This window comes from Molothrus aeneus, chromosome 1 (assembly GCF_037042795.1).
Source record: "Molothrus aeneus isolate 106 chromosome 1, BPBGC_Maene_1.0, whole genome shotgun sequence".
NCBI classification, from domain to species: domain Eukaryota; kingdom Metazoa; phylum Chordata; class Aves; order Passeriformes; family Icteridae; genus Molothrus; species Molothrus aeneus.
Genome location: NC_089646.1, coordinates 81619984 through 81641697, shown reverse-complemented (window position 1 = coordinate 81641697; position 21714 = coordinate 81619984). Strand labels below are relative to the sequence as shown.

General features: G+C 37.1%; 1 protein-coding gene across 2 annotated transcripts in view; it reads right to left on the bottom strand.

The window, feature by feature from the left end:
- Window positions 1-21714, bottom strand: part of SEMA5A (semaphorin 5A) — a 313648-nt gene that overhangs the window by 109687 nt on the left and 182247 nt on the right. For both annotated transcript variants that reach the window (XM_066559905.1, XM_066559914.1), the window contains exons 10-12: window positions 14363-14648; window positions 11004-11139; window positions 7419-7623 (exon numbers count right to left, since the gene is read on the bottom strand). In XM_066559905.1, the coding sequence (XP_066416002.1) occupies window positions 7419-7623; window positions 11004-11139; window positions 14363-14648 (627 nt within the window). The remainder of the gene's footprint in view (window positions 1-7418; window positions 7624-11003; window positions 11140-14362; window positions 14649-21714) is intronic.

Genomic DNA, 21714 nt, shown 5'->3' with positions numbered 1-21714 from the left:
TACATAGCAATGGTATACAATACATACAATCATATTTCATTTTATTCTTTATATAATGGTCTAGTAGCCAGGATACCTGGCAATAACCAGAAAGTATCACAGAGCTTGTTGGTTGAAAATCTTTGTGTATTTCCTAGGCAAGTGATGTAACCACTATTCTGGTTGCAGTCATCACTATTCCTCCTAAAGGGACATAGCCATAGAACCAAATTTCCAAGGTTTATGGGATAAGAAATAATAATTAGAAGAATTAATCTGTAAACAAGTAACTATTTGCTCCAAATATTATGACTCTTACACAGTGACTTGATTAAAGTAAAATGCATGGAACATAATCCATCTTTTGTGATACAACCTGCAGGTTACAGGATTCTTCACACAAATATAACAAAATAATATAATCCAGCATCTTCGCATTTTGATGACTCACAAGACACATAACAAAGTAAGTAAGGCATATCTTTTATTGAGAAATTCTTTAACTTGTTAAGATTTGCCATGTCCAATGACCAGAGCAAGGGGAAAAAAATCCCAGTGATTATTAGTGCCACTGATTCTAAGTGCTTAGCTGTAAATCTCCGAATTTATTGAGGTTTAACAGGAAAAATTATGCAGAATGAAGAAGCTTGTAAACATCAACAAAACCAAGAATTCAGTAGAATATCCCACTTAATGACTGTTTTCCTGACAGCTCCCACTAAATCTTGTATATATCATGGACAAATACTTGTGATCCAACTTTGGGATTTTTAGGGTCAAAGCTGAGTTTCATGTAAGGTTCAAACTTTTCTTTCTTCTCATGATCTAACTATTTCACTTCCTTCTTTGGTTGGCATGGGTTTATTGAGTCACTCCTATGCATGTCCACCTTAAAAGAAAGGATTTTTTAAAAATAAAAGGCCCTGCAGGATATTCTAAAGAAGATTCAGCAACATGTGACAAAGTCAAATCCCTTCAAAGGGAAAGCTTCTTCCCCAAATCTCTCAGGAAGAGTCCTGAGCACTGTGTACTCACAGAAGGGCTACACAGTTGGTACAAAGATCAAATTTCACCCCAAAATAAGGCTAATTCCAACACTGTTCCCAAAATTAAGACCAAGCCTGTTGACTGGCAGTGCACCTATTGGGGCAAAATGAGAGTTTTGTAGGTAGGTATAGATCTCAGCTTTGAAGACAGCAGGAAAACACTGAGCTTCACGTAAGATACCTCTCTTGCTCATAGCTTCATATTTTCTGCATTAGAATTACCTAAAAATAAATGAACATAGGGGTCGTCAAGTCTAGTTTCTTCTTCAGGAAGAAGAAGTGATATTTAAAAAAAAAAAAAAAGAAAGAAGGAAAGGCTACTTGGCCATTCTAAGTTTATAAAGTAGTCAAACAGGATTTGAAAGCTCAGCATCACTATGACAAAGAGGAGCTGTTCTTTTTTCATGGAAGGTTGAGACTTCGTCTCCAGCTCTTTACAATCTGTTTCCCCCCCTGGCCCATGCACTAATCTCTCTCCCATGCAAGCAGAGCCAGCTGTTCTTTAGCCAGTAACTTCTTCTTGCAGCAATTCTGATTTCCAGTGGCAGCACAGAAGTGCACACACTGTATGTTCTTCGGACACTTAATTATAGTCTTTATCTGACAGAGCTGAGCAATTATAAAGACATAATGATAATTTGTGGACAGAAAAATGGGCTTCTTCTACTTAAATTTGTCCCTCGAGAAAACCGAACACCATCTACTTGCAGCAGACAATTCATGAACCTGATAACTAAAATATGAACAAACTCTTTGAGCAAATAGCAGCAACAAACTAATCAAAATCATGACCTATTTATGGGTTGATTATAATAACAAAAAATGACTACAAATAAGTGCTGTGTAATTTGTGAACCAAATAAAGGGCTGCAATTCTCACATATAAATTGCTGTCAATGAATAATTTAACCAGCTCTACTTAGAGCCATCTATTTATTAAGAAAGCTCACCAACTGGATCTGGCAGAATGATTCATCTCTATACACAGTGATAAAGCCAAGGAAATCAGTACTGCTGGACATTTTAAATGCCCAGTTTGATCCTCTGTAGCCACACAGTATAATTTATAACTCTGTAGTCATGATTTTAGATGTAGCCACTCTCATTTAGTACCATTTTAAAACCACTTAGCCCAGTATGAATGACACAATACATAAGACAGGGAAACAGGGAAAAAGCAACATTTCTTTTGTTAAATTACATGGAAAAACCCAAAGTTTTGCATTATCCTTCTTTGCCTTTAGACATATTCTACATGGAAAATAACAAAAATATGCTAGCAGAAATATACAGCAAGCCTTCTTAGAAAAGCTAGGATAAATCCCAGAGTGATCATTAGACTCTTCCACGACAAAACAATACAATCTTTTACATATTTTTTTAGAACTTTGCAGAGATTTTTTTTCCTGAAAAGATTAACAATACAAACAAAGTGTTAGTTCAGCTAGGGTTTTCCTTTATCAGAAATAGGTGTCACTGCAAAAGCAGAAGAGAGTAAGGTTATTAATTTTATGGCTCCCTGTTTGACTTTTTGAAACAAATGTTCAAGATCATCACATTGCTGTCAGCACTGGTGTCTTCCAACATGCCCCACCTTTCCCAATCAAAGTAACTTTTGAGTATCCTTCCTTCAAGGCGCTTGAAATGGCATTGCATAAGGCCAGAAGGCAACAATTTACAGGAAAATAGTTTTAAAGCCACTGCAAGGGTTCTTTACAACTCTGTAAAAGCGCACTATACCTTTGTCAAGCAAAGGCATAAAAAACAAAACAACTGTGTTTTCTGTAACAACAAAAGAAAAATGGTTTTTAAAAAGTGACAACTGTGTGCCACAGTGTATATGCCCCATTATCCATCTGTACTCTGATTCCACTGTTTCTGGTTTTGAGCTGGAAAGTATAAATAGACGCAAATAGACTACCTATTACTTTCACAGTTGACTTCTGACTCGAATAACAACTACTTTGGTCCTTATTGTTATTGCATTCATATTGTAATTTCTAGACAAAGAAAGTGGTTCTTAACTGAGATGAAATGTCTGTATCTCCTTTCTACAGAAATTACTTACAGATTACTTCCAAGAACCTCAATGCACTTAAGATAATACAGTCAGGAATAGCACCAAATTGGAAAAAATGCAGCCAACTTAAGCTTTGTTGCTCTCTTCACCATGTATGAAACATATTTTTGCTTATAACTTTCAGGATGGCAACTGCACAGATACTACATATATTCTGACACCATGTGTATTGAACTGTGAAAGCTGCACACTTTGATCAGAAGCTGTAGTCTACCAGGAAAATGACAATATTTCATCAGAGACTTTTAAGTAAGAACACACACAACCTTTTTTCTTGCTAAGACCTTGGGTTGTTTCCTAGAAAAAAATGAAGTGTACTGATTACAAATGAAAATTTACAAGATGGAACTGTAACAAAAATCACAGAGGAATCATATCAGGTAATACTTGGCATCAATTTACTCCCATCGACAAAGACAAACAGAAGAAATACAAACTGTTATGATGGCATTCCTAAATTGAGTTTCAAGCAAACCTCCAAATCTCTTTATTAGATTGGGACTAGTTTCTGTATAATCTACAGTTTCAGGGCTTCATGAGAAAAAAATGTTACATTTGTGGATATTTACTACTTGTTTCAACGCTTCTAAAGGCAAATGTATGAAATTTCTATCTGCATTTTCCAAAAACATAATTTGAAATTTCTTCATGAAACCTCTCTACTTGTTCATTATAATTGCTGTATGTTCTTCATCAGAATTGTATTTGTCATTATTCTTGGCATTGCTAACTGCAATTTTTAGAACTTGGAAACCTGTTTGTGACAGTGCTCATAGGGGTTTTCAGGATGAGGGAAGAGACGTAGATCTGACTCCATATTTCAGAAGGCTTATTATTTTATTATATATATATATTACATTATAACTACACTAAAAAGAATAGAAGGAAAAGTTTCATCTCAGAAGGCTAGCTAAGCTAAGAATAGAATGGAATGAATAACAAAGGTTTGTGTCTCGGACAGAGAGTCCAAGTGAACTGGGCTGGGATTGGCCATTAATTATAAACATCCAAGATGGGCCAATCACAGATGCACCTGTTGCATTCCACAGCAGCAGATAACCATTGTTTACATTTTGTCACTGAAACCTCTCAGCTTCTCAGCAGGAAAAAATCCTAAGAAAAGGATTTTCATAAAAAGATGTCTGTGACACCTGTTGTAACGTCCTCCAGTGACCTTTAAGCCTCAGGTAAAACCTGGATTTATGGCATAAAAATTGTGGCTCGCTTCAGTGAACAATTCACTCTTTAGATACATGCAGTGTAGCCAACAATAAATCTTGGTTCAGGTTTCATACTCTCTTTCTAGGTCAGTCATACCCCAATTTCATCAATGCTGTCCTATAAATCCCAATAACTGAGATCTACCACTGGGCATATAACACTTCTACTCAGGATACAGAGGGGACATTCTCTGTACAGTGGGATTGAAGAACAGAAAAATGGGAATTTTTTCACCAAGCAGTTTTTAAGGATGGCCTTTAAGGTTTTCACCAGACAGTGCAAGTATTACCTTTTCTGAACTTCCAAGTTTATTATATGTTCCTAAAGCCCTCAAACTAGACACTATATCTAATAATTTTCTTATTCATTTGAGTAAATAAGTACATTTTAAAAAAGTCATCTGAAAAAGGGCTACCTGCTCTTGCTGCAGTATCTTATTTTGAAAAAACCTAACAGCAACATTTTTAACCATGGGACACCTATGCACCTATAGTGTAGGGAAGAAATAAAATGGAAGAAAGAAATATGAAGATAGGGGAGAAGAGACAAAAGAGAGGGAAACAAACTATGATATATTGATTGGATTATAATTTTTTATGAAGAAAGAGGCCTTTCAAACTTGGAGAGTTTTACGTATATTTAGTGTTTCTATAGCTTGCTCTACGTATTATGTATTGTTATAGATGTTTTTTAGCTCAGAACATCATGAATGCTTTAGTTCATCCATGCATGCTTTCCTTGATCTTCCTTTTTAAATCATGGAAAATTGTTCCAGGGATTACTTCTTGCCTAAAGACAGCAGCACAAAATGTGCAGGAATTGATATATCCCTTCATTCTGTGTTTGAATTCAGTACAGTGAAAGATTAAGATGTTTCTCCAAAGTACCAAAGCATATTTTTTATATAAGCAGTAGCTGTTAAGCCCTAGCACACCAGAATCTCCTAGCAGAATGATGATTTGGCAAAGGTTTAGGAAATGAAGACTGTTGACTCAGCAGATTAATGCATTTGTTTGCTTACTCCCAGTCTCTCCTAAAATAACACTACATCAGTAATACTACGTCTATTTCAGGTTTAATCAAATTAGATTATAAATTTATACTTCCAAGGTCATTCTTCCCTGTAATATTTGTATTCTAAAAACAGGGTAGGTAGGTGAGAGAAAGAATGTTCTCTTAACTATTGGCCATCTGTTTCAAAAAATGGGATTTTGTCTTTGAACAACAAAGACAGCAGAATACTCATTTTTATTAAATCCAATCTGTATGCCTACTTTTCCACTGAAGCTTTGTGCATTTTCAAAGACAATTTTTGGAGAACATTGGAATTAATTATAACTATAATAGTTACGTGGTGTACATCTCTCACAGCTTGGTTTGGATCCATCCTGCTTTACACTGCTAAGTGAAAATTGCATACCGGCAGAACTTACATCAGAGTTGAATGCACTTTCTTAGAGGCAGCAGAAAGTACAATAAGAAGGTACAATTACCTTCTGTACCAAAAGTGAGTATTAGTATTTCTTAGAAAATAAGTCTTAACACTTACACTCCATTGGGGTAGAAGGAATGTTAACGAAATCCACTGTGATTCAGTGAAATACATGTGAAATAGAATTGACTACATCAAGAAAACTGCAAGAATAGAACAGGGGTTTTATCATATGCTTTCTCACACTTATACACTGTCCACTTACAGGAAAGCATGTGCAGAGTTTAGACTAAAGATCCAGCTAAGATAAGTACCCTGCTTCCATGAATGATCAGAATCAGACATACAGAAAAGAATGAAAGTGAAAGGCAAGCATACATCACAAGGAGCATAGGAGCAGTATCTATTTTCTAGCAGCACAAAAAGAACATGGAATCACTCCCAAACACAATTTACTAATGAACCATGAAGCGTAAAATTTTAGATCCTCACTTGCTGACTCAAATGTAAATGGTTACACATCAAGGGAAACTGAAACCTAAAGACAATCAGAATTATGACAAAAGTCATTATTCTAGGTGCTTCCAAGACTGTAAATAATGTAAATATACCACAACGTAGTGATAGTCTCTTCATATAAAATCAATTCAGTGCACGTATATGTAATTCAGGTTTGGTCAGGACACCTCTACAATACAAACACCACTTATCATTGGCATGAGTTCACTTAAAACGCTCTGATTTACCAACCAGCAGGCTGTTTTGACTAGAACCGGTCAAATCCAAGCATATTTTAATCTATCAAAAGCTTTTCTGTTAGCGCCCAGCTTCCAAAGAGCACAATGAGACAAACTGAACATTAACAAACCATTGCTTTGATGAACTATTCCCTACTAATGTGCATAGGCCCAAGTACTTAAGAACTATCCTAAGTTTTATGCCTTGAGGCTTTAAATTTATTAGTCCAATTCAGTAGTTCAGTCTCAGCTGGGGACGCCTTTGTTCTGCAAAACAGTTCTCCAACACCCTCATTATTTTTAAGATTGAAATTTTGAACCAAGAAGGCAATAGCTCTAATGAAGGGTTGGAGGGTTGGAGGGTGGAGGGTTGTTTTTCTTTTCATGCTAAGCTTACATATAAATGGGCAAACAATGAGGCAGGGTATAAAACTGCATAATGAATATCTTAAAAATGAGATTAAAAGGAAATTTAACAAAATATATTTGAGCAAAAAATTCAGAATAGAAAGAGTAGTTGTATTTGAAATTTACAAAGTTACTTCTTTATCAGAGAGTCCTAAACCGTCTTGTCTTGGGCCCTTAACTTTGTACCTTTAACTAAGTAAATGGAACAAAAGATGGTGAAACTTTGGAAGCCCTGTTTGTAGAATTTCCAACGCCTAATTTCATTTACAAGCTTCACAGCTCCAAAGAGAATAGGAAACAAACACCAAAATTAGAGTTCACAAAATAACATAAAAGACATTGTAGTGGCTAAATTGATCTATTCAGAAAAGGTAGAAGATAGACAGGTGATTGTGTCAAAGAGGAAAAGCAGATGCTCAACGTGCTGTACATGTATTTCGTAAGTAATTAACAGAACATTAAAACCCAAAGACCTCGTAAACTTTTGCAGTTATCCCAGCAAGGGAGATTCATACCTGTGGCAAGATAGATGATATGGAAAAGCATGTCCTTGCCCTGCACAACATCCACAACCACATGGGAAAATCGGCTGTTATCTTCCATGAAGTAAGGAATTGGAATAACTGGTTGAACAACCTCATGCATTAAGAAGAATTTTTGTGCATCTTGAAGATTTCTCTCAGTCAGATTTACATACAAACCCTGGTCCATGGTGCCACACTGTAAAGACAGAAAAGTAGCATGACTCTATGTGCCAACAATAACAATAGATTTACTCTCTGATTTACAGCACAAGAAAATAAAAGCAAGAGCATATCTCGTAATGGGAATGTAAAATTTGACTTTCAGGTCCCATTTTGGTGCTAACCAGACTGTTCAAGGACTCAGGGAGGTAATTTTTCCTGACCAATACTATGGAGGCTCCCTAATTCTAAACAGTATGGAAGAGCACCAGACTGACCAGCAAGAGTGGATTACGGAAAAATTTTTCTATATCCTATGTTCATAGGGCAGGAAGGAGAAAAACTACCATACAAAAAACCAAATGATGTTCTGTCTAGTTTTCTTTATAATGTTGACAGACTTCAGTGCTCATGACATAACAAATTTTCAAAGGAAACCCCACGCCCTACCACAGCCAGAGTCTGACAGGAATCCGAGGTGACAGTACAACATGCAGTTCTAGAAGCCTCTTAGGACTCTGTCTTAAGTAGCAAAAATGGACAGTGCAGAGCTCTATTAAATATAATCCACAGCAAAGACTTTTTTTGCATTAAAACGGACCATATTCTTAATATGAAAGCTGTGCTTTTTTCTTAAAGGAAAACATACACTAGCTGTATGGACAAGTTTCAAACACAAATAAACAAAGCAAAATAACTGGGAGTTAATTATAACATATTTGTGTTCAACTGAGGACACAAAAGAGAAAGCTTCTTCATGCACAGGAATATATAAACATTTACCTGAGTAAACATGTTTACTCAGACATAAATGCATCTAGCAAAGTAAAGCACTACTTCGCAACATTTATCAAATATTTGGATGGCGTGAAAAGCATAACTAAGTCACCATTTTCATTCTGCTTTACTATGTCATAAACTATGCCATGAATTATAGCATGAGCAAAATAATAGTGTGCAAAACCATACCAGGTTTTTTTATTATTATTACCATATTTTCAATCCAAAATTGAATGATTGTTCCAAATTCACAAATGTTAAAAAAAGTCAAACAAATTATTTCATAATGGGAGATCAGATGACAAAGAATGATAAATTAGCAACTGGCAGGAAACAGTTACTTGCTCTGTATGTCAGACCAGGGAAAAAAATAAACCACACCAAAGAAGTTCTTTGGATCTATCAAGCAGGAAAAATTCCAACTGAATAGCCATAGTACACTAAAATGCAAATGGTCCTTGGTCTTACGATAGACATTGCCCTGTCTAAAGAGAAAAGCAATGATCTCTGAAGAAAACAATGTTCCTCAAAATTGGGACTCCAATAGTATTCTAAAATGGAAAATAAATAATATAAACCAGTCTTGGAAATGTATTGTCTGATGTTACTATATCTAAATAGCAGTAGTCTTCCTTCGAATTGCAGACTTCTCTCTGTTGCTAGTAAGTAGGTGAATACTCAGAGGATAAATCTGCTTCTGGGACTACACAGAACTTCTGGGACTAAACAAAACTTCTGATCCTTTATCATAACTGCTCTACCAAAGAAAAGTCCTTTCTCAGAAGGAAACCAATGACTCAGTCAATGAATATTATAGAGTACACCCATGTGAGTTGTGTACTCCAAAGTCACAAAGTCAAGTCACAAAAAATGGTTAAATCTCTAAGCATTAGACTAGCTTCTAATATGCATCACTGCTGCAGTTATGGAGCCAGAAATGTAGCAGAAAGTTATTCAAGGGAATAAAAAGCAGCATCAGCAAAAGAAGCGAATTTGGACATTAGAGATACCTAGAGATCAGTTGACATCAATTGCCTTCAATATTTTGTTACAAAAGGCCACATTACAGCTTTTAACACTAGCTCTGCCTTCAAAGCTGTTTGTGGCTCAGTGAGATATGATAAGATAACTGTTGTCACTGTTCCTGTAAATTGGATGAAGTACCAGCTGCATTAAAATCAGCCAGGCCACCTAAGAAATAAATTTCAACACCTGTCTTGTTTGGGACTTGGAGACATGCACTAACAGTACAGCAGAGACCTAAACTGTTTTTACACAGCCATCAGGCTGTCATCTTTCTTTGCAAGTACCATCCAGTATGGGCTGCTCTCACAATAATTAACACCACATTAATGCAAAGATTGTAAAGGAGAGTTTAGTAAGTTTTATTGGATGTGCTTACCTAGTCAGAAAGGTGATAGGATTTTTACATACAAGCATTTTTTCAGGCTTTCTCCTTAAGAAATTTAGCCTATCTTAGACTCTCTTCCTATCACTATTTTGACAATAAAAGTATTGTCAAATACCTGTTTCTACAACAGGTGAAAAGTGCATACAAATACAGCCTGCTTGTGCAGGCTTCTGGCATACTTACAGTCTTGTCACTTGGCTGATGACAAACATACTACTTAGGAAAGGTAAAATGGCTCTAGCCAGTAAGCTGTGCCTTATTTTCCTTCATTTGCATAGATCAGGAAGTAATTAAAACTACCTACCATCCCCAATGGGTGATTCTTTTTCATGCTAGCAAAGATCTTATGACTCTTACAAGCTACGGAAGGCTGTTCCAGGAGCAGAAGTGAACTTGTGAAATTGCATTGAGATTAAGTGAGGGTGAAAGTTGGATAGAGGTGACTACACTAAATACCTTGATGAAAAGCTATTGTTGTTAATCACAACATTAATGCTGCTTTTCCTTCCATATCCCTTGCAAGAAGCACACTCACTAAAAACTGTCCTGGTAGGAGTGGGGACTATGAAAAAGATGAAAACAATGTATATGTGCTTACTGAAATACACCTTTCTTTTTGCAGAGTTCCTCTAAATGACCCACCTTGGTCTAACTGGTTTTACACTGTCACACAGCTGCAGATTATTACACCCTCTGAGGCCAACAAGTTCAAATGAGGGGAAGAACATAACATAAATTCTTTTAATCTGACTCTTCAGGGAGTGTGAACCACCTTGCACATAAAAATATATAAAATTCTGACCACTCCTCCTTTACCACCTCCCTCTCACTTTCTTCTTTCTGCCAGACACTGCTCAATTTTTTAAGTCCTAATAGCATGAATACAATGTAAAAGAGATTGGTAGTTTGATCATACTTCATACAGGAGTTAATGTCACCTTGACAGACAGCCATAGCGTTTTATTTTGACAGAAGATTGAAGTTAAGCCTTTTTTCTCCAACCTTTCAAAGTACATCTGTTTTTTCAACCCAAATATTTTTGTGGAAGGATAAAATTAAAATTAAATACATTGAAATAAGGGGCCCTCCTAAGTACTTTTTTTAATTTAGGCTTTTTTAAGTCTTAGGCTACAATATAGTGAAAAACTAGATTTATAATTTATGAACCATACAGTACTGTGAGGAAAGCTCACATAAAATATTGTCCTTCTCCCACATACCCATACCTGAAAATTAGGGTTAGGATTGGGATATGGAAGCCAAGCGGAGCGAGAGTTCTCCTGGTATTTGAAGGGTCCATTAAAGGCCTGAGTTATGGCACTCAGATTGAAAACACAAACTGCTGAGGCTGCTATGCTGTTCCTGCAAAAGAAATAAATACATTAACCTATGTAATAACACTAAGTCAAATTGCTGAAAAATAAATAAAAAGGCAATAACTCTTCAATCCTTCAAGTAGCAAATATGATCAGCCAGGAGATGATATCTCAAGATAATGATAAACGATGAGCTGATTTAGCATAGTCATTTCATTTAAAATATTTATTGGCCTTACCAAGAAGCTGGTGTGGGGAAAAACTCAGAACTTCCTACTTTGTGCTGCTGTTCTAATACCACGAGACACCTCTTTTCTAGGTACAAAGTTCAGGATGATATTATTCTCAGGGTCCAATGAAGTTTCTTCCATACAACAAATGACTACATGACATAAGTAAGGTTTTTCAATGTGTGTTATGTCTCTAGATCCTATGGAATGCCTGGACAAGACACATCCAAAAAAAATCCTGTCTTCCAAGAGATGTTGTACAGCAATAAGAATGCAAGTTGCAGAAACCTATCAAGAGAAAACAACTTGGACTGTTTACAAGATATCATGTTAAAAAAATAAACATCAATAAATGGCAGCTGGGCAAAACACACAATTTCCTGGGTTTGCCTTGAAAATGTGATGTACAAGGCAATAAATTAATTCTGCATGGTGCAAAGAATATAATCTAAAAGCTAGGAAAGTTCCTAATATGGAAAGCTGCATTGTTCTTTTCCTCATTTTGAGATAATGGAATAGATAATGAAGGTGTCAATTGCACAGATTTCCTGTTGCAGCTAAAACTGCTGGCAACTGATCCACACAGAATTCTTCTCTGTTTTTCTTTTTTCCCCACTATTTTTTTTAAGCTTACCCTGGAATTTACACAAGGCTTAAGAAAACCTACTATAGAAACTCCATAATGATTGGAAAAAAACCCCAACAACTGAAAAAAGTGTTAGGATATACAGATTAAATACCAGGACAAAAGAGCAAATTGCTTTCTTATGCTTGTCTCTCTTATTTCAAAGGAAGCCAAAAGGAAGTCCAAAACTTGAAGTTCCATGCTTACAACTTCTGCAGAATCAATCATCATTGGAGCTGATAAATCCCTGCTTATATCACTAACTGCATCTCACTAATATTATTAACTGTACCAGTGTTTTCTTGAATTTCATGAAGTCCTATGAGGACATGAGACTCATGTTATAGATTTTTTGGATAGTCTGAAAGAAAAAAAATCAGCTTTTTATGAAGCAGTGGCTATAGTGGACTTGATAGTCAATGATGTATAAAAGGTGCATGTTTGGCTGTCAGAGAAATATTTCCATTTTTTCCCTCCACAAGCATATTAAAGTATACTAAAAAAGCATCAAGGTACAATAAATTAATTTTAATTATCAAGTTATTGAGACTGAAGAATTATGAATACCATTAAATTATATCTGATGCCATTTCATGAACAGAAAGGAATATGTTGTCCCCTGTCATAGGACACCCTTGTGTTTCTCCACCGTCTCTTGCAGGCCAGACAGGTGGATCATATGGGTTCCACAATCTGTGAACAGGTGTCAGCATGGGGAAGTAATCCTAGCTCTAAAAATTTTCAAAAATATTTAAAAAATTTAGTTACAACATTTGATGGCAGGCATTTAAACAGAGCAACTGAAAAACTGTACCCTCAAACCTTTATAATTAATTGGTTCCTCTTTGGACAGTTCATCTCTCTTGGACAGTCAGAACACTGGGCCACAGGGGAAGAAGAAAGTAAAGGCAAGGTTAAAATACTCTCTACTTTCTTGTGGCAAAGGTAGTCTTAACAATAGCAAGTCCATTTTCAGGAGAGCCAGGAAGCATCAGGAACACCATTCCCCTTCCATGGCCAAAGCTCTGTGGATTTTCTAGAGCAGAATTCCTCTGATAAGACTTTTCATGGGAGGAACATGTCCACGCTACTTTGACTTCTCAAGAAAGATCTGGTTGAAGAATGAATGTGGAAGCCACCTGACAAATATCTGTCTTTTAGTATATGAACTAATAGGAAAACAGAACAACAAGATTAAAAGTACTGATTGAAACAACAGCAAATTTTCTAATCGCCAGTAATCTCAAAGTCTCTGCTCTTCTCTTTACATAAGAGTGTTTAGATTCCCTACATTATTCCATTGCAGAAACAGGCTGAGCTCATCATTCAATGTCATGACTTAGCCTAGTGCAAGCATCTCATCACTAGTCTTGCTCACAGCCTGAGCTGCCAGCCCAGGGGTGAGCCTCAGTCTAGAAGATGCCTAAATGAGCTCAAATTCATGCTCACTGTCTAGAATGCATAGGTATTATAATGTGTTGGCATTAATCTGTGAATGCCTCCAACTGGTTAATGGATATTTATAAAAGGTAGGCATCCCTGTGTTCAGGGGTGCCTTACCTATGGTTTAGGTGCCCAAGGATCTTTTAAAATCTAGAAAAAACTGATTTACACAGCAAGACAGTACAAGAAGGTTGTAGAATCAGAACTCAAAATCAGAAATTATTCCAGTGGTCTGAACATTGGGCTGCACAGCCATAACACAGAGGCTGCTCTCACTGAGGAGCATTGAACACCAGTCATCATGTTTAAATTTAAAAAGGACATTTCTGAGATAAATGTATCTTTTTTTCTATGTCCATCCAACTTTTTAATATTTAACAAATTTGAATTTCTAAGACCAAATTGTACTTTTTTTTTCCTTAATTTTACCTTATTGATATAACACATTCACTTAAAATGAGGTTAAATTCTTTGTTTGGCCTTCAAATTCACATAAGAACATGTTAGAACTATATTAAAATACCTAAGAGCACCTCTTGTGCTGTTTTGGGTAAGATGAGTTCTCTATGACATGGTCAAATTCCATCATGTCAAATTCATGATTGTGTCACATTGCAATTATAAATCATTTATTTCATAAATACATAACGCATTTGCATATTACAATAGTAAAAATAAAAGTTAATTACTTCCTAACAATAAGTGAAGACCATGAAAGAATTGTCTTAAACACAACTGGCTCCCTGCAGTAAGGAAATAATAAGAATTTATTCCTTCTCTCGTGTTTTCAACATTTCATGTGGGAAAACATTTGGAACTGATACTTGTTCACAGAAAACAGTAGATTGGGCAAAACAACAGTTTAAATTCATGATGTTTACTTGGCATATGCAGAAGAGAGTAGCTCAGAAGTTCTAGGTTTTGGCATCACAAGCAGCAAGAAAATAAAATACATCATTCAGTCTACTTACACATTAGTGGTAAAAATGCCATAGATCAAGTCCAGTTCTGGCAGGAAGAAAGTACTCTGAAGTTCATTGTAGTAAAATGGAATTTCTCCAGGGCGAGAGCAGTTCAGACGAGCTTTCATGAAGGTAGTCCAGGTATCCTCCAGCACAAACTTGCCACCAATATCATTTTTGCACACCCGAGCAGCACGAGAGAAAACTGTTTTCCCACAGTCATGTTCCACTGCGTTTTCTCGGAAGAAGAAGTAGGTAAAGTTCCCAATATCATAAGATGACACAAAATTTGGTTCTGAAAATAACAGAAGGAAAGATAATGCATTGCCTTCTTGTGATATATGCACTCATACTAACATGGACGTTGGATTTATCTTCAAGCATTATATTTAGATAAACATACTTTTTAATATCCTTTAGGGATGTGGCACCATGACATCTGAATAGACCAGCTCATGTCCAGCTGGGATTATGGGATACATGATCAGGCTGTGCTGGGGTTGTCTGGGTTAATTTTTTAATTCTTCTCATAGTAGCAAGCATGGCACTGTGTTTTGGATTTATGCTGGAAACTGCTGGTAATTCAAGGATGTTTTTGTCATTGTTGAGCAGAACTTACACAGAACCAAGGCCTTTTCCTTCTCACACTACCCCACCAGCAAAAAAACCAGCTGAGCTGCCATCTGGGGTCAAACCATGGCACGTAGCCTGACAAGTTTTGCTCTAGGTGTTTATAGAACAAGACTGTGCTGGGCAGCCTTGGCTCAGCTCACTGTATTCCACCATCAAAACTGTCTCAGAGTTTTCATTCTTCACATAATGACACTAAATTCTTACAATGTAATTGCTTTATCTTTTAACTCTGTTTCTGCTTTGCCACCATACCATTACTGCAGATGAGCAGGATAACAGGTGGTAATTGATGGTGAGTAAAAATGTGCTCAGAGGCTGTAATTAAAAGAAAAGAGAACTACACAAGAATATTTGATGGTAAGATAACTGCATTTCAACCCTATCTTGCTTAATGCTTTTGTGAGCATTACAGATTTCTTTTTTCTTATTTAAAAAATTATTGAAAACTAATCAAAAAATCGATCAAAAACCCGATGGTGATGAAGGAGAAATTAGAGAATATGTAAAAAAAAACCTGTAAAGCAACAGATGGCAATACTTCTTGAAAGGAAAGAAAAAAGGGAACAGTGGGATACCAAAGACAATAAACATGTGGTCCATTTCCTGTAAGGATTACTAGAACTGAGGAAAGTCCATGACCTTAGAAGAGGCTGACAACTTGACAAGTTCTTAAAGGAAAGATAAATTTGATACACAGATTTGTGAAGAAGAGCCCCACTTGTGCAAGGAACCATTTTAGAACACTGATACCTCTGAAAAACAAGGAAACTTTTGTTTCTCATTTCCAAATTTTATTCTGAAGTGGAAAAAAAAATTTAAAAATTTTCTAGAAACATCTGTTGTGAGGAAGCACTTCAAATAAAATCAAGAGATGAACATTTTTGACAGCACTATTGTATAGAAAAAGGCTGCTGCAATTCAATGTAAGCATTTTACAGGAGTATCTCAAACCTATCAGAACTTTGGAGGGGCACTAGAAAGGCAAGCAAACTGGCACTGCCTCACAGCAGTCCAAACTGTCAGAAAACTCTTTTTCAAAGACAGACCAGATCTCAGCTAATGTGGCCTCTTGTGCTGTTTCCATCTCTATCTGCTGTGCTGAGAGCTCCCAGGGCAGGTTTTTGGCAGCAGTGATTATGAGCTGCCTCAGATGTATGAAGCTGAGCAGATCCAATAGTGCTCTCACTCCTCCCTGTAACTTTCACCCTCTATTTTATGAAGTCCTTCCTTGAGAGCAGTCTGGAACACACCACATTTTTTCCACATTCAGAGCTGCACAGGTATTTTGCTGGCAGATCACAACCCAACAATTTTAAGAACACGTTGGTGTCTCAAGCTTTCCTAAGCTGCATACTATCAGTGCATTTGTATCTTTAAAAAAAAGGAATAAAGAAGGCAAATAGTTGGACAGCACTTATACAATAAGAAATAAAATTAGATTGACAGTATACAAAGAACCAAACTATTAATAATGTTAACCCTACTAGAACCTTAAATCTTCATTCCACATCTGTGTAAAACTTTCATTACAATAGGGATTTTTGCTTCAAAGGCTTCAAAAGCTTCAAAAACCTACTGTGCAAATACTCAAAATCAATTTGATCCACCAACAAAAATATTTTGTACAAACATTAAAAAAAGGAGGCCCTGCCTTGCCATGAGGCCTGAAGATACATCTCACTGAAGGCCCACTGATATCTACATTGGCACCACAGAATCTCACTGCAGAATTAAAAAAACACTATTGGAATCACCCAGCATGAGGAATGATGAATTACAAAAATAAAACAAACTTCAGAACTGTAGAAGTAAAAATAATATGAAATACATTCAGAATGTATTCAGGGCTCTTGAAAATCCATGTCAGCCTTTCAAAGACAGTATTTTAAAGTTGCACTGATAATCATAATAGATGTATAAAAAATACCTAGTACTCATATTTCATGGTTTTAAAACTGAGAAACAATATATATATCTGCAAAGACCTATACTCTATTGATTATGAACCAATGAAATTGTGACCTGTGGTTGAAACTTGTGAAAACTGCTTTCGTTTGCATTAAATGTAATAATCTCAGAGATACCTTAGGGAATTCAGTGGATATGGAAAGACTATCACATCAGACTTTGTTTATTTCATTCTCTCTTTGGGAAAAATGAACAGGGTCACCTGAAAACTTCAAAGGAAAAAGTAGCATCTCAGCTAGGAAAAATCAGTTCTTGTGTGTCCAACTATTGTGCTGTGAACTGCTATTTGTTGACATGGTAGCTTTATCACGTAAGTTTTTAACGCAGCAAATGAAGTGAATCTCTTGTTTCATGCTGACTTTGCAAATAGCTCTTGGAAGGGCAAACACATCTCATTTCTGATTTATCAGATCACCACAACAAGTGCAAGGATTCTGGTGTGTGGCACAATACAGCTAGTATGAGAACGTCAACCTGTAATAATGTCACAAATATTGTATACGACCTCTGTAGGTTTTTTTATATACTTAATTTATGGATGTGTCAGGCTGACTAGACTTTCCCAAATTAAATGGAACCAGTGTAATCAGGAAAGCAAGAAAATGACTGTCAATGTGACCCAAAAGATATCTCCAGTGTACATCACAGAGCAGTACAACACAGAGCACAAGCCCAAGCACTGAAAGCACTGGGTGGCTAGCACTGGAAGCACTGCTGTTTCTGAAGTTTGCTCACTCAGCACAAATCCTGGGAATTTCTACAATTTACTTCATAAAGCAGCGTGAGTACTGCCCAACAAGGATGCTTCCCCACAGACTCTTCTAAGTTACTGCAGAAAACACAACTCAACCATATGAAGCCAAGATAGTGCTTCAAGAAGTAATATGATTGCTTTTCTGAAGGCTGGAGACAAACCCGCATTTTCTGGGGAGCACAGTCTCTGTTCTTAACGTGAAAGCACTTAACAGGAAGACACAATGATTTCCTTTAGATTATTCTCCCTTTCCACCAGCCAAAGGTGTCATGCATAAGCTTATTTCCTGGGCCTTTTTTATTTAGTGGTGTGGATACAGTCTGAGGGGTAAAAGGATGAGAGGAAGTGTACAGGAATTTTTCTGTGGATAGAAATGGGAAACAGGAGCATAAAAGAGCTCCTTGAGAGCATCTGAGGTAGTCTTGGCCTCTTCTTGTCTGAACTTAGGAGCAAGAAAGTACACCTCTGCCTGTTCTTCTTGTCTGAACTTAGGAGCAAGAAAGTGCACTTCTGCTCTTCAATCTGTATAACTTCACTTCTGAAGCAATCTAACATGGCTTCATTTACAGAGTTAGTGGATGCTAATGCTTCCAGAGTTAACCAAGTTACAGGAAATGATCTAACTTTCCTTAAGGAGGTAACAGCAATTAACCTTAAGGATTTAAAGGTCCAAAGCCTACTCTAAGCAAGTAAGAGCTGTGACTTCCACTGACTGACCCTGTGAGATGTGAGCACTCACATCTGAAGTGCAAGGCATTTGAAGACCCAATCCAAAGTGAAATTAATCCCAGAAATGTTAAAAGAAAGCTAAAATATTTTTTTTCTGATTTAGACGCAGATCATATTATATATGTATATATGCACACACACAATATAAGACACACACACACAAAGATACATGAATACATAATATATTCAAGATCTTAGGAGTCTAGATACTGCTCTAATGTTGAATGACATCTCTCTGGAACTTGTTCATTTTTTCACTGACCTCACTAGATCAATGAATCACACCACACTGTTGATCTCTAAAGACCCATTTCTTCCAAATAATTGTATTCAGCCAAATGCTTAATAGCATTAAATTCTAGAAAGATGCATTTGAGCATTTTTGAATAAACTTCACATTTCAGCTAGAAATGCTCTTCAAAAGGGACACTTAAAACAATGGAAAGAATTTAAGCTTCAGACATGCCAGTCTTTATTATTTCCTTTCATCTTATTAACATAATCAAAAAAGTCCAGTTGCAGTTGCATTCTGCCATCTCTGGATATTCATTAAATATACTCATTTAGTTGTGGCTCTTTGCAGCTGTTGGAAAAAAAGTACAGACCTTGAATTAGGCTGATCAAGGCATCACTGCTCATGAAGGTTTAGGGACAAATTTTATTCACAGAGTAAAATTTTCCTACAGCATTATATGTCTCAAAAGTAACACATAACTTGTGGTCATCACAGCTATATCCATCCTCAGGAGCTGAACTGTAAAATGTTAAGTCCTCTAGCAAACTGCTGGAAATGGTTTATTAATAGCTATTTTTCCTCTGTTTCACAATTACCTATGATGCATGCTAAAAATGCCAACCTGCCATAGAGTAGCTGGCTACCAATCTGTTTTGACTATTTCCTTTGCAATGCCTTAGCTCTCCATGATTTTTTTACATTCTTTTCCTTTTGCTAAATTGAAAATTTTATAGGTATGGAAGAGCAAGGACAGCAAAATACACTAAAACTGTGTATCCCAGACATTTTTTTTCCAATCTTCTCTTATATTGCTGATAGATTTTATAATACAATTCAGCATAATCATAAAAGTGGATGCTCACTTATTACTTTTTTACTGATGTACTCTAATAAATTCTGAAATGCAATTATTTCTTTTCTGAAAAATTGTTTTCAAATATGGTATTACGAAATTCCTTGGTTTATTTCCTGTTGTTTATTTTAAATAAATCTTCTTCATTTTCAATGCAAAGTGTTCTTCCATCGCATAATACTTTGCAATTTATTATATCATTTTGCTGATGTAAATTTGCCAGTGGCAAACTTAGTCACAGCAGCCATTCCGTACTCTAACCTAATACTGAAGTCCTTGAAAGTCACACCTGGAGTTCAGTGGATTTTGTCACCTATATTCAGTGAATAGACACCTTGCAAAGCCGTGTATGCAAGGGCAGGGGGGTAAGTGAGAAAAATATGTAGGGATTTCATTAATTCACTCAAAATCTCTAGAAATTTGGAGTACGGGGATCTATCAAAAGATCCAGAAGTTTGGATGGTTACTTAAAAGTGAATCCAGATTTCCAGACACAGAGGAATCTAGTGTTCTTTAAGGAGATTTTGCCAACCACCTGCTATGGTATGGAAAGAAAACCCAATTATGATGGCTAACCCATTTCTCTCCAAATAGTTTCACTGCCATTTTTTTTTTTTCTTTTCTCAGTTCTAGTTTTGCAGGGAAGGAGACAAGTAAATGACTTTCCCTGCAGACTTGTTCATTTGGTTTGCATGGCCAAGCCTTGGTAGGGGGGCTACAGGGGTGGCTTCCATGAGAAGCTGCCAGAAGCTTCTCCCCTGTCCAGCTCTGCCAATCCCTGGCAGCTCCAACAGACGGACATGCCACTGGCCAAGGCTGGGTCAATTAGAAATAGTGGTAATGCCTCTGTGATTACAGATTTAAGAAGGAAGAAGAGTTATTGTGCAGTTGCAGCTGTGGCCACAGAAGAGAGGAGTCAAAGAATGCGAGAGAAGCAGCCCTGTGGACGCCAAGGTCAGTGGAGAAGGAGGGGCAGGGGGTGCTCCAGGTGCCAGAGCTGAGATTCCTCTCCAGCTGGAGGTGAAGACTGTGGTGAAGCAGCTGTGCCCCTGCAGCCCATGGAGTTCCATGGGGGTGCAGAAATCCACCTGCAGCCTGTGGAAGAGCCCCATGCTGGAGCAGATGGATGCCTGAGAGGACGCTGTGACCCCATGGAAGGCCCATGGAAAGAGGAACCCATGCTGGAGCAGCCTGTCATTGAAGGACCACACCTTATGGAAGAGTGACCAAAACTGCAGCAGTCTGGGGAGGACTGTTGCTTGTGGGGTGGACTCACACTGGAGAAGTTCATGGAGAACTGTCTCCCATGGGAGGGACCCCATGGTGCAGCAGGGAAACGATCCCTCTCCCTGAGCAGAGGGAGAAGCCATGGGTGATGAACTGGCCATAACCCCCATTCCCTGTCTCTCTGTGCCACTGGGGTAGGAGGTAGAGCTGGGAAAGAGGGAGGCATGGGGGGAAGGTGGAGGGTTTTGAGGTTTTATTTTACTTTTCATTATCCTGCTCTGATTTTGTTAGCAATAAATTCAATTCATATATCTAATTTGAGCCTGTTTAGCCCATGATGATATTCGTTGAGTGATCTCTCCCCATCATTAACTCATGAACCCTCTGTTATATTTTCTCTCCTCCATCCAGCTGTGGAGGAGAGTGACAAAGAGGCTTTGTTGGTGAGTGCCTGGCATACAGACAGCATCAACCCATTCCAACCTGCTCCTCTTTTCCTTTTTCTTTTTTTTCTTCTCATAACAAAAAGGAAACCAATTTCATAATCATCCTCTTCCCCCTTCACCTTAAGGCTTGGTATGTCTGCTGTTGAAATTTCATCTCTATCTCCAATATTTCTGTCACAGAATCATACAGAATCAGAGAATGAGTCAGGTTAGAAGGGTCATCTCACTCAGCCTCCCTGCTCAAGTCAGGTCATCCTAAAGTACATTGGTCAGGATTCTGTCTGGGCTGTTCTTGAATATCCCCAGTGAACGAAACTCCACAACCTCTCTGGGTTGTGTGTTCCAGTATACAGTTACTCGCACAGTAAAGACATTATTCCTCATATTCAGGTAACCTTTCAGTCCTCTCCTTTCTTTGATAAATGCTGGTTTTCATGTGTTCATGTTCCCTGAAATTTGAAATTTTCCACCTTCCCCTGACTGAGATGCATTTCAGTCCTAAGTTCTTTCATTCTC